Source organism: Thunnus thynnus, chromosome 2 (assembly GCF_963924715.1).
Source record: "Thunnus thynnus chromosome 2, fThuThy2.1, whole genome shotgun sequence".
Classification (NCBI taxonomy): Eukaryota; Metazoa; Chordata; class Actinopteri; order Scombriformes; family Scombridae; genus Thunnus; species Thunnus thynnus.
Window position 1 is genome coordinate 36,805,866 of NC_089518.1, and position 10,287 is coordinate 36,816,152.

At 42.3% G+C, this 10,287-nt stretch overlaps 1 protein-coding gene across 1 annotated transcript; it reads left to right on the forward strand.

Moving 5' to 3' along the window:
* Positions 1-912: 912 nt before the first annotated feature.
* LOC137169552 (probable G-protein coupled receptor 21) lies at positions 913-7,008 on the forward strand. The gene has a single exon (XM_067572818.1). It carries the CDS (start codon positions 1,299-1,301, stop codon positions 2,358-2,360), a length of 1,062 nt encoding a protein of 353 aa, XP_067428919.1. The 5' UTR covers positions 913-1,298; the 3' UTR covers positions 2,361-7,008.
* The last annotated feature ends 3,279 nt before the right edge of the window (positions 7,009-10,287 follow it).

Here is a 10,287-nt window from a genome sequence, read left to right on the forward strand (position 1 = left end):
TTAATAGTTTTTGGACGACAACGGAGGAATAAGATATATCAGATACGCAATACTTGTTAGTAGATCAGTTCGTTGTCGGTTTGGCTCTGCACATGAGATTTGTTGACGATAAGAAAAATATCAAAAATTGACGATCATATCATAGAGAAAATAGGGGAAAAAACTTGCATACAAAGGGAGAAAGGCAGCACAAAAAAAAGAGCGAGGAGGAAGGAAGGGGAGGAAAAATGTGTGTGTGTGTGAAACAGAGAGAGAGAGAGAGAGAGAGAGAGAGAGAGAGAGAGAGCAGGGGGAGGAGAGAGAAGCAGCAGTGGCAGCGCTGCATCATCACTACTGCCACTACAGCAGAGAGAAGAGGCAGTTTACTGCCTAATCTCTCTCTCTCTCTGTCTTTTTCTCCAACACACACACACACACACATGCATTCACACTCTCTCACTTTACACACACACTCTCGTGCACACACACACACATACAGTGGAAGCCAGCCAGCTACCTCTCAACCTCACAAGAAGCTTCACAGAGCGGAGATCCTGGTGACATTATCCATCACTTCTGGATGTTCGCCTGCCTCCACTCGTCTGTTTCCGAGACCGAGACGTTCCGCGTGTGTGTGCGTTTGTGAGAAAGTGTGTGTGTGTGTGTGTGTGTGTGTTCATCCCCGGACTGTGGACGAGGAGGCTGCCGCTTCCAGAGCCGACGCCGTTTCCTTGGACTGTCTTGATTTGGTTTGCTGAGGCAGCCGTCACTGTCAGTGTGGAGGAGTGTTTCGGCATTGTTTTCTTCTTCTGCTTCCTTTGCCGGCACTCAAAGAGCGGAAGTGGATGCCTGGATTTTTCGGTGGCTGTGTGCAGGAGCAGAGTGCTTACCTCAGGATTTGCAGTCGGGGGGGCGGGTGGGAGGGGGGGGGGGGTATGATAAACAGCTGCGAGGGGAGGACAGTTTGCACTGCAGTATCAGACTGGTATCTCTTGTTCTACATTGGGGATTCTTTTTCCCCTCTCGAGGTTGCACACATGCACATATTTCACACCCAGCAGCAGCAGCAGCAGCAGCGGCAGCAGAGTCTGGCTGCGTTTTGCATGCGCCGATGGATTACCGCTACTTTAAGGACGGGGCTCCCTGCCCACTGAAGGAGAAAAGATGCTGATTTAAGAAGAACAGGAGACACCCTTTGTTTTTAAAGCAGAAGACGAGCAACTTCAGGATTAAAAGAGAGACTTGTCTGGCAGGATGACGGCTACGCTGAGCTGAAACCGCCTCCCCCTCCTCCTCCCTCCCCCCCCTCCAGTCCAAACATGAACTCTTCCTCCGATGCCAACCAAAGCGGCTCTCCCCCGTTCTGCCTGCTGGGCACCGTGGGTTACTCCCACAGCCTGGATACCTGCGTGCTGGAGGTGGTCGTCATCCTCTTCCTCACCGTGCTCATCATCGCCGGAAACCTGGTGGTAATCTTTGTCTTCCACTGCGCCCCGCTGCTGCACCACCACACCACCAGCCACTTCATCCAGACCATGGCCTACGCTGACCTGCTGGTGGGCGTCAGCTGCCTGGTGCCCTCGCTGTCCCTCCTCCACTACCTCCGAGGCCTGAACGAGGAGCTCACCTGCAAGGCGTTTGGCTACATGGTCTCCGTGCTGAAGAGCGTCTCCATGGCCTCGCTAGCATGCATCAGCGTCGATCGCTACATCGCCATCACCCGCCCGCTGTCGTACGCCACGCTGGTGACGCCGTGCCGGCTGAGGGTGTGCATCGTCCTCATCTGGGTTTACTCGGCTCTGATCTTCCTGCCGTCCTTCTTCGGCTGGGGGAAGCCAGGTTATCACGGGGACATTTTTCAGTGGTGCGCCGACTCCTGGAAGACCAACCCGGGGTTCAGCACCTTCATCGTTGGACTTCTGTACGCACCGGCGGCACTGACCGTCTGCTTCACCTACGGAAGTATATTCCGGATCTGCAGGCAGCACACGAGGGAGATCACCCAACGCCACGCCCGCTTCAGCTCGCAGACGGAGGGCGATAAAGGCGAGCGATGCGAAGGCTGCCCGGACAAACGCTACGCCATGGTGCTGTTCCGCATCACCAGCGTCTTCTACGTGTTGTGGATGCCCTACATCCTCTACTTCCTCCTGGAGAGCGCCGGCCTCTACCACCACAAGGTGGCGTCATTCCTCACAACATGGCTGGCCATTAGCAACAGCTTCTGTAACTGTCTCATCTACAGCCTCTCCAACAGCGTCTTCCGGAAGGGTCTCGGTCGCCTCTTCAGTCCGTTGTTTCCTTCCTGCCTTGGCTGCACGGACGCCAAAAAGGCTCCGGCCCCCGTCAGCCCGCGACCAGACCCTCGATGCCAAGTATGAGCCCTGACGCCAACGGATTTGATTTGGTCACTTTTAAAGGCATCGGCCCTCTGTGCGTGCTTCGCTCTAAGCTGCGTAGCATGACACAGGTCTTTTTGGTCCCGCAGTAAGATGTGTTGAGGACCCCCTGCCCGGAGCACAGAGAGGTGCCCGAGCAGACGCCTGTCGGTCGTCTCAGAGGCTGATTTTGTGGGAAAAAGGAGGCTGTGAAGTTCCTTCTGGGTCTTTTGACGAATGTTCTTCGGTGTGGTGCGACGCTGCACGGATCACAAGCTGATGACACGGAGAAAAGGAAGTCGGTTTGATGATGAAAGTGGACTGAAGGAATAAGATTGTGTCAGTTGAGAGGGTTTAATAAACACTCCTGCCTGCACTGACTTAAAACTCCCAGATGCAAAAAAAAAAAACAAACCATGGAGAGCACATAGCGCGACTTGTGTTGTGTGCTCCACTGAAATGCAAAAAAAATGTTTTAAATCTTTTCATGCCTGACTGAAAAATTAACACATTGTCTTGGTTCTTTCAGGGTAGAGTTAGGTGATGCAAAAAAAAACAAAATGTTGAACACACTTGAAACAGACTCCGGATCTGTTTCCCTTTGGGAACTCCAGATGCTAATGAGTGTATGAAGAATATTTCACCAACATCTGATAATCTTCCCGTGTGTGTGTGTGTGAGAGTTAAAATGTGTTTCGGATGGACTTTAAGCTCATTTCCCAGAGAAAAGACTGAGGTTTATTTAGAAGCTTTTAGAAGCTCATGAGTGTTTCTATTTAAAAGGATTCCTCTCTTTTGAAGATGGGTGTTAGTTTGGAGCTCCAAGTATGTTTACACAGTCTCGGGTTTCACATGAAAATGTTGATTTAAGAATTAGCTTTACTTTCTAAGATGGCTGCTGGTCCAAGAGCGTTGCCGGTAAGTTTTTTCCTGCCAGCAGACAGTGGCGTATCCTTGTCAGACAGACATTAAATTGTATTTATTTAGAGAGTTTTATTCTCTATTTGCGTTTCCTCCTCAGGTTTATCAGCAGTTCTTTGTTAAGCCTCCGGGCTGTTTGCCTTTGATCTCAGCTGAAACAGTACATCACTATTAAATCACAAGCCACGTTAACGTCGTAAGATAATCACCTCCTGACTCGTCGTGCGGTCAGCGCCAGCGTTGATAATGAATCCGCTGTCTGCCGGGATCCACATGGCCTCGATGCAAAGACTAACTTCATTGTAATCTGTAACTTTTAATGCACGTGTCTCTCTGTTTCACCCCTCCAGCAGCTAATTGCATTCAGATCAGTGAAAAAGTGGAAGAGAAGAGGGAGCGACCTCGCAAGAGTGTGAGAGGGTCAGTGCACTTTTCTGAGAGCCAGTGAGAGTTTGTGGCTTTTTGGTTTCATGTAAATACACCTCAGAGTTTAAATATTTAAACGGCGGCTAACTGGGTCCTTTTTGGAGGATTTTCGGCTGCCCGACCCCCCCCCCGATATAAAGTGAGACCTCCGGGGTTTACAAATGATTTTGTGGAAGTGTTATAATGTAATTTGTCACAGCCAAGAAGGTCAGACATGTTGCACTCGAGACTGAAACTGTTCTGTAGGAGTATTTCACTAAATACTGCACAAATGTTTTGTTTTGAAGTCACAATGAAATGACATTTCTGACAGCGTCTTGCTTCTGAATTTGACATGTCTGTGGTTGAAAAAAGAAGAAACAAAAGGGGGGGGATGTGAGGATTGTTCAGCTAAACATGATGCAACTACACTACATGGCCAAAAGTATATGGACACCCCTGATCATGTACTTCTGGGGCTGTTTTTCATACTTTGGGACAGTGAAAACAAATCTTAATTGGAGCTGAACCCATTAATTTAAAATGTTGTTTGTTTTTATTGTCATGTGATAGTAAACTGAATATCTTCAGATTTTTGGAGCAAACAACTTGAAGATGTCGCTTTAGCCTTTATTTTTCACCATTTTCTGACATTTTATAGACTAAACAATGAAGATGAAGTTATCATGAAAGTATGACTTGAAGTCTTCTCTTTATACTTACAGCATCCAAATGAAACATGCAGTGAGTCAAGTCAAGTCAGTTTTATTTATAAATCACAACAGAATTCATCTCAGGGTACTTTTCACATAAAGCAGGTCTAGACTCTTAAAATTACAGAGACCCAAGAATTCCCCCGTGAGCAACGCTTGGCAACAGCGGCAAGGAAAAACTCCCCTTTAACGGGAAGAAACCTCGAGCAGAACTGGGCTCTAGGTGGGCGGCCATCTGCCTCAACTGGCTGGGCTGAGAGAGGAAAGAAAGAGGGAGGGAGGGAGGAGGAGAGAGAGACACAGAGAAGCACAGCAACAACAATAATAATAATAGAAATATGACTTATAATAATAATAGCAGGCGGTCTGCAACCATGACCCATGGAAGCCAGTAACTACTCCTCCACCCAAACTGACCAAATTATGAATCTATGATACAAACCATAGTTATTACACACAGGTGTTTTAACATGTTTGTTCATTTATTTATTGGTTTATTTAACAGGGAAATGAATAAACTCCTCCAAACAAGCAATATTAACTTTAATCTAGCAGACCAGTGCTAGCCTTAGCTAAAGCTACACTGACTTCTCTGCGGTTGTTATCTGTTAAAATATTAATGTTGATGAATTCACATCTTTACAACTTTTGTTATCCTGCATAAGAGAGAACAAATCCAATCATAGAGGGGAATAAATAATGCAAACCTAGTTTAGCAGAGCAGCAGCAGCAGTAACGGCCATCTCAGCTTCTGACTAGACTGTGACTGAAATTCACATTATTTGATGTGTTAAGCTCCTTTTAAAGTCATATATTTAAATGTATTTAATACTGTACTAATTTATTATGTTTATGGTAATTATTATGTTGCCTGAAGATTGTTCGAATGAAGAGGTCAGATTTTAGGTGTTATGGTTGGTTCATAGCAGTGATTTCTGGGGTAAAATAAATAAAATTGAAGGTTTTGCATCCTAACCATTTGTAACAGTTTTCCTGGCCAGCTTGAAAAACCTTCTTTGTCTCAAATTCAGCTTTTTCCGTAGTTACCGTCTTTTTTTTTTTTTTTTTTCTAAGGCAGAATAAAGTGTTTCCAACGTCGTGGCAACACTTTTTGTTTTGTCCTTTTCCTGTTTCAACGTGACAAAAGCCCCCCTGTGCACAAAGCCAGCTCCATAAAGAAATATGTTTTCCCCAGTTTGTTGGCATGGAAGAACTTGGACTGGCCTGCACAGAGCCATGACCTCAACCCCGTCCAACACCTTTGGATGAACTGGACTCGACTCCCGAGCCAGGACTTACATCAGTGTTGGACCTCGTTAATGCTCTTACGGCTGAACGGGAGTAAATCCCTGCAGCAGGGCTCTAAAATCAAGTGGGATGCCTTGACACTAGAGAAACCATTAGCTGATTAATTGATGATGATTAAAAGTTATCTGCTATCCAACTATTTTGATAATAGATTAATCGTTCAAGTCATTTTTTTTCAAGCAAAAACACCAAACATTCGATAGTTTTAGGATATTAAATGTGAGAATTTGCTGCCTTTTTTGGTCTTTATACTCCAGTGAATTCAGTTTGTCAGACAAAAGAATAAAACTTTATGACGTCACCTTGTTGTGTAAGATACTGTGATGGACGTTTTTACTGATATTTTATTGATCGTTAGTAGTGTTCGGGTGACCACATACTTTTGGCAATGCAGCGTATTAAATATGTGTCAAATGTTATTTTAAAAAGTTTCCCCAGGAAGGATTTTTTTGATATAAAAATATGCATTTAGCGTTGAACATGTGTGTACTATAACAAGGGAATTTAACCTTTTAAAACGTTTTAAAAAATAAAAGATTGATAGTTAGGATCATTTAGTCTCCTGGAGCTACTTGGTGATGACAGGTTTGTCTTGGATGTTGATCGATGTTAAATGAACTTTTAAAAAAGTCATGTTTTATTTCATTGTGACTTTAAAAGCAGCTGTTGCACTGAGGCGGTGTGTTCTTTACATTTTTTCCCCTCTGAGACACAAAACATTTTTTCACCGCAGGGTTGGAGGAGGAGAGGGGGGGGGGTTCAGGGGTCAGAGGTGAGATTTGAAAGGTTCAGGGTTTAACTGTAGGATGTTTTTCCAGAGCGACAGATGCACCAGCTGCTGTCAGGGGCATCGAACCTGCTGCCTCCTCTATGCTCTTATTTATAATAACATTTTTCTATGTGACAGTATGTGTTATGTATACAGTATCTGCTATGAAAATGTAATATCCCGCAAAGTATTGAGATGTTTGATCCACGCTTGATTCATTGTAAAAGATTCTCCACCGACAGACTTTTCCTGCATGATTTTCTGGATCAATGTTTCTCTCTCATGATGCTACTGAGAGCAATTTACTGACTACTCCCTGTCTTAAGTATCCTTAACTACTGTTGTGCAACACATGTTTTGTGAGTTCCTGTTTGCTACTGTTCATGCCAGAAAACAAGGATGACCTGCGGGAAACCTTCTGACTTGTCTCGCCAGCATGTGATCTGACAACGTTACTCTGAAAAAATGTGCTGCAGATGACTGATTATTGTAAATAGGGAGGTGTAATCGTCTGATTAAAATGAGATGTTCTTGATTGCTGTCTTCTGGATTGATTTGATACCAAAAATTAAATCATTTATTACAGCACAGTCGGAAAATCCTAATGAATGGAGAGAGAGAGAGAGAGAATCTTTATTAAAGGGCAGGTTCACAATTTTTCAACTGTGTCTTACAGTAAAACAACAGTGAAAGAGGTTTTACTCGCTGTAATCATCCACAGTGTGTCCACACAGTCATTTAGTGCAAAAATGTATTTAAAAGTTGATGTGAAGCTTATATGAGGCTTCGGCAGTCTGAGTTAGTCATATCAAGTGGATATCTGACACATTTATAGTCTTTTTTAGCATCAAATTCCCTCTTTGTGTTTCTCTGTTGAGCTGCGGTGGAAGTATAGTAACAAAAAGAGGGACTTTGGCACTAAAAAGACTGTAACATTGAAAGATATCTACTTGATTTGACTTATTTGGATGCTGAAGCTTCATATTAGCTTCAGATAAACTTTGAAATACATTTTGTCCTCCATCACTTCCATTGTAAGTGCATTATGAAGGGATCTTCTAATGGTCAGTGTGAACAGGAGGAATGATTACAGCAAGAAAAACATGTTTCAATGTTCATTTGGACTTTGTTTTTTATTATTATTAATTAATTTAGGATTATAATTGATAGATGAAACTGTTTCTTTTAGGACTGTATCCAACAGCAAATGTTCCCTTGAGAAAGTGAAGAACAACAGTATGAGAGAAACTTATGTTAATACAAATTTGGCAAAAATGACTCATATACGAAAATGTTTCCTCTGTGTTGCACTGCTAGCTACAGATTTAACTGTAGATTTGCTATCTACTGATACAGGATTTGTAAAAAATAATAATATAATTGATGTAAACTATGAAAGTGAAAAGTTCAGCTTTCTTCAGGAACCAGATGTTTTTGCTAGAGGGCCAGATTTGGCCCACGGGCCGCTATTTGCCCACCACTAACCTCCATTGTCAGTGCATTATGAAGGGATCTTCTAATGGTCGGTATGAACAGGAGGAATGATTACAGCAAGAAAAACATGTCTCAATGTTCATTTGGACTCTTGACTGTTGTTATGAGACAGAATTGAAAATGGTGAACTCGTCCTTTAACCTCCTTATCAAGCAGCGTTCATAATACAGACTGAAAGGGAGGTTTGTCGGATTATTCTGGATTTCATCTGTTTGAATAGTGAACCCAGATGTTGCACTGCAGCGTCGTCGTAGCTCAGATGTCCAATTGAAAAGTGTCTCAGAAGTAAAACATTTTCAAATAGTCTGTTTTTTTATTGTAGACACATGAATCATCACACAGTCTTTGTTTTGTATCTGTATGATTAATGAATTACAGCAACAATTAGTTGATCAAAAGAAAATGTATCAGCAGCTATTTAGATTTGAGTCATTTTCCAAGTAAAAATGACAAAGATTTGATTGTTCCAGGTTCTTAAATGTGAGAATTTACTTGAATATGTTTGTGTTTTGGACGTTTAATGATAGCATCTCGTGCTCTGGGATATTGTGGTGAACATTTTTCACTGTTTTCTGATGATCTGATGATGATCAAACTAATAATCAATGAATCAAGACCAAGAAAAGCAGCAAATTCTTTAAGAAACTGGAACCATCATCATAAAAAAATCACCTAAACAATTAATTATCAACATAGTTGCAGATTAATTGTCTTTCGATCGACTGGAACTCGACGATCAGTCGATTCGGCAGCTGTTTTAGTAATCAAATGATCCTTTTAGTCATTTTTTTAAGGAACATTTTCTGGTTTCAGCCTCTCAGATGTGAGGATTTGATACTATTATGTCTATATCTTTGGATGCTGGTCTGCTGATCGGACAAAACAAAGACATTTGATGACGTTATCTTGGACGTTTTTCACTATTTTCTGACATTTTATAGACAAAACTATTCATTGATAATTCGATATTATAATCGCTGCAGCTCTACGTAACTGTACATAGTTTTTTTGTACACTGACTTGTGCTTGTTAAGGGGTTTAATTAGTTTGATGAAGTGAAATTAAATAATTTGAGGGTTTTCTCCCATGAAAAAAAAAGTAAAATCAAATGTGTAACAATAAGATAATTTGTTTAGCAGGTAATCTGTCCAAAGGTTTGAATGTTGCTGTATTTTATCCTCCTGTGGCTGATTACAGAACCCGTCCAGATGTTTTTTAGCGATCTGACGGACTGTAATTCCTCCACATGTAATGCATTCCTGCGGCTCTGTCTCCAGTGTGTCCCACAGCAGAAAGTCCTGCTTTATTTGGCTCACATGACTGTTCTATTTCTCTGCCAAGTGACCGTTCCCGCTGCATGCTTGTATTTGATGCAATTGATTAGGCTCACATGAAAGTTATCGATCGGGAGAGAGAACATTGAATGTCCCGTACAATGTGGAATTGTTCTGGTCAGGGTTGGTTTTTTGTGTGTGTATGTGTGTGTGTGTGTGTGTGTGTGTGTGTGTGTGTGTGTGTGTGTCCAAACTGCTGGCGGCTTCAGAGTGACTAAAACATCAGTATATAGCTGTGACATAACTGACAGATACTGTGGATTAAAGTTGATATTGAAAGCTTCAAAGTGCTGAGATGATGAAATCGGGTTTTGATCAATAAGTATTTCTAAAGCGGTAATGTTTTTTGTCTGCATATTTAAAGCCATTGACTGAAATTTGACCATTTTGATGCCAAAAAAAAGAGTTTAGATCATCACTGGACACGAAAACTCACCAACAAATCCAGACTAACTTTTTACAGGCTGAACCACAACAAAATGTCAGAAAATGGTTAAAAATGTCGATCACTGTTTGCCCAAAATGTAACCTAAAATATCTTATATTTTAACCCAAAGCTATTCAGTTCACTGTCAGAGAGGACTTAAGAAAATATTCACATTTAAGAAGCTGGAACGAGAGAATGACTCAAAGGGAATCATTGTTTATCAAAATGCTAATGCTAATGCTAATTTTGCTCATTTAATTTTTTTGTCTAACAATTAATAGAGTAATCGTCGTAACTCTGCTCTCTAAAAAAAACTTACCTGTTAGCATGATACAGGCAAAAAAAACTGAAACACACCACGTAATAAAGCACATAACGGCCTTCATCATCATCATCAGTATTATTGTGCTCTAGCTGTGGCACAAACCATCTTACACGTGTTTAAGTTTAGATCGAGCACGGCTCAGGTTCCCATCATAAACGAACCAGTCCAGAATGGGAGTGTGTGACCGCAACCGAGCCCACTTCCTCTCAAAAAGGGTCTTGGTGTGGTTGTTTG

Coding starts and splice junctions, on each gene's coding strand:
- LOC137169552 (XM_067572818.1), top strand. CDS start 1,299: ATGAACTCTTCCTCCGATGCCAACCAAAGCGGCTCTCCCCCGTTCTGC.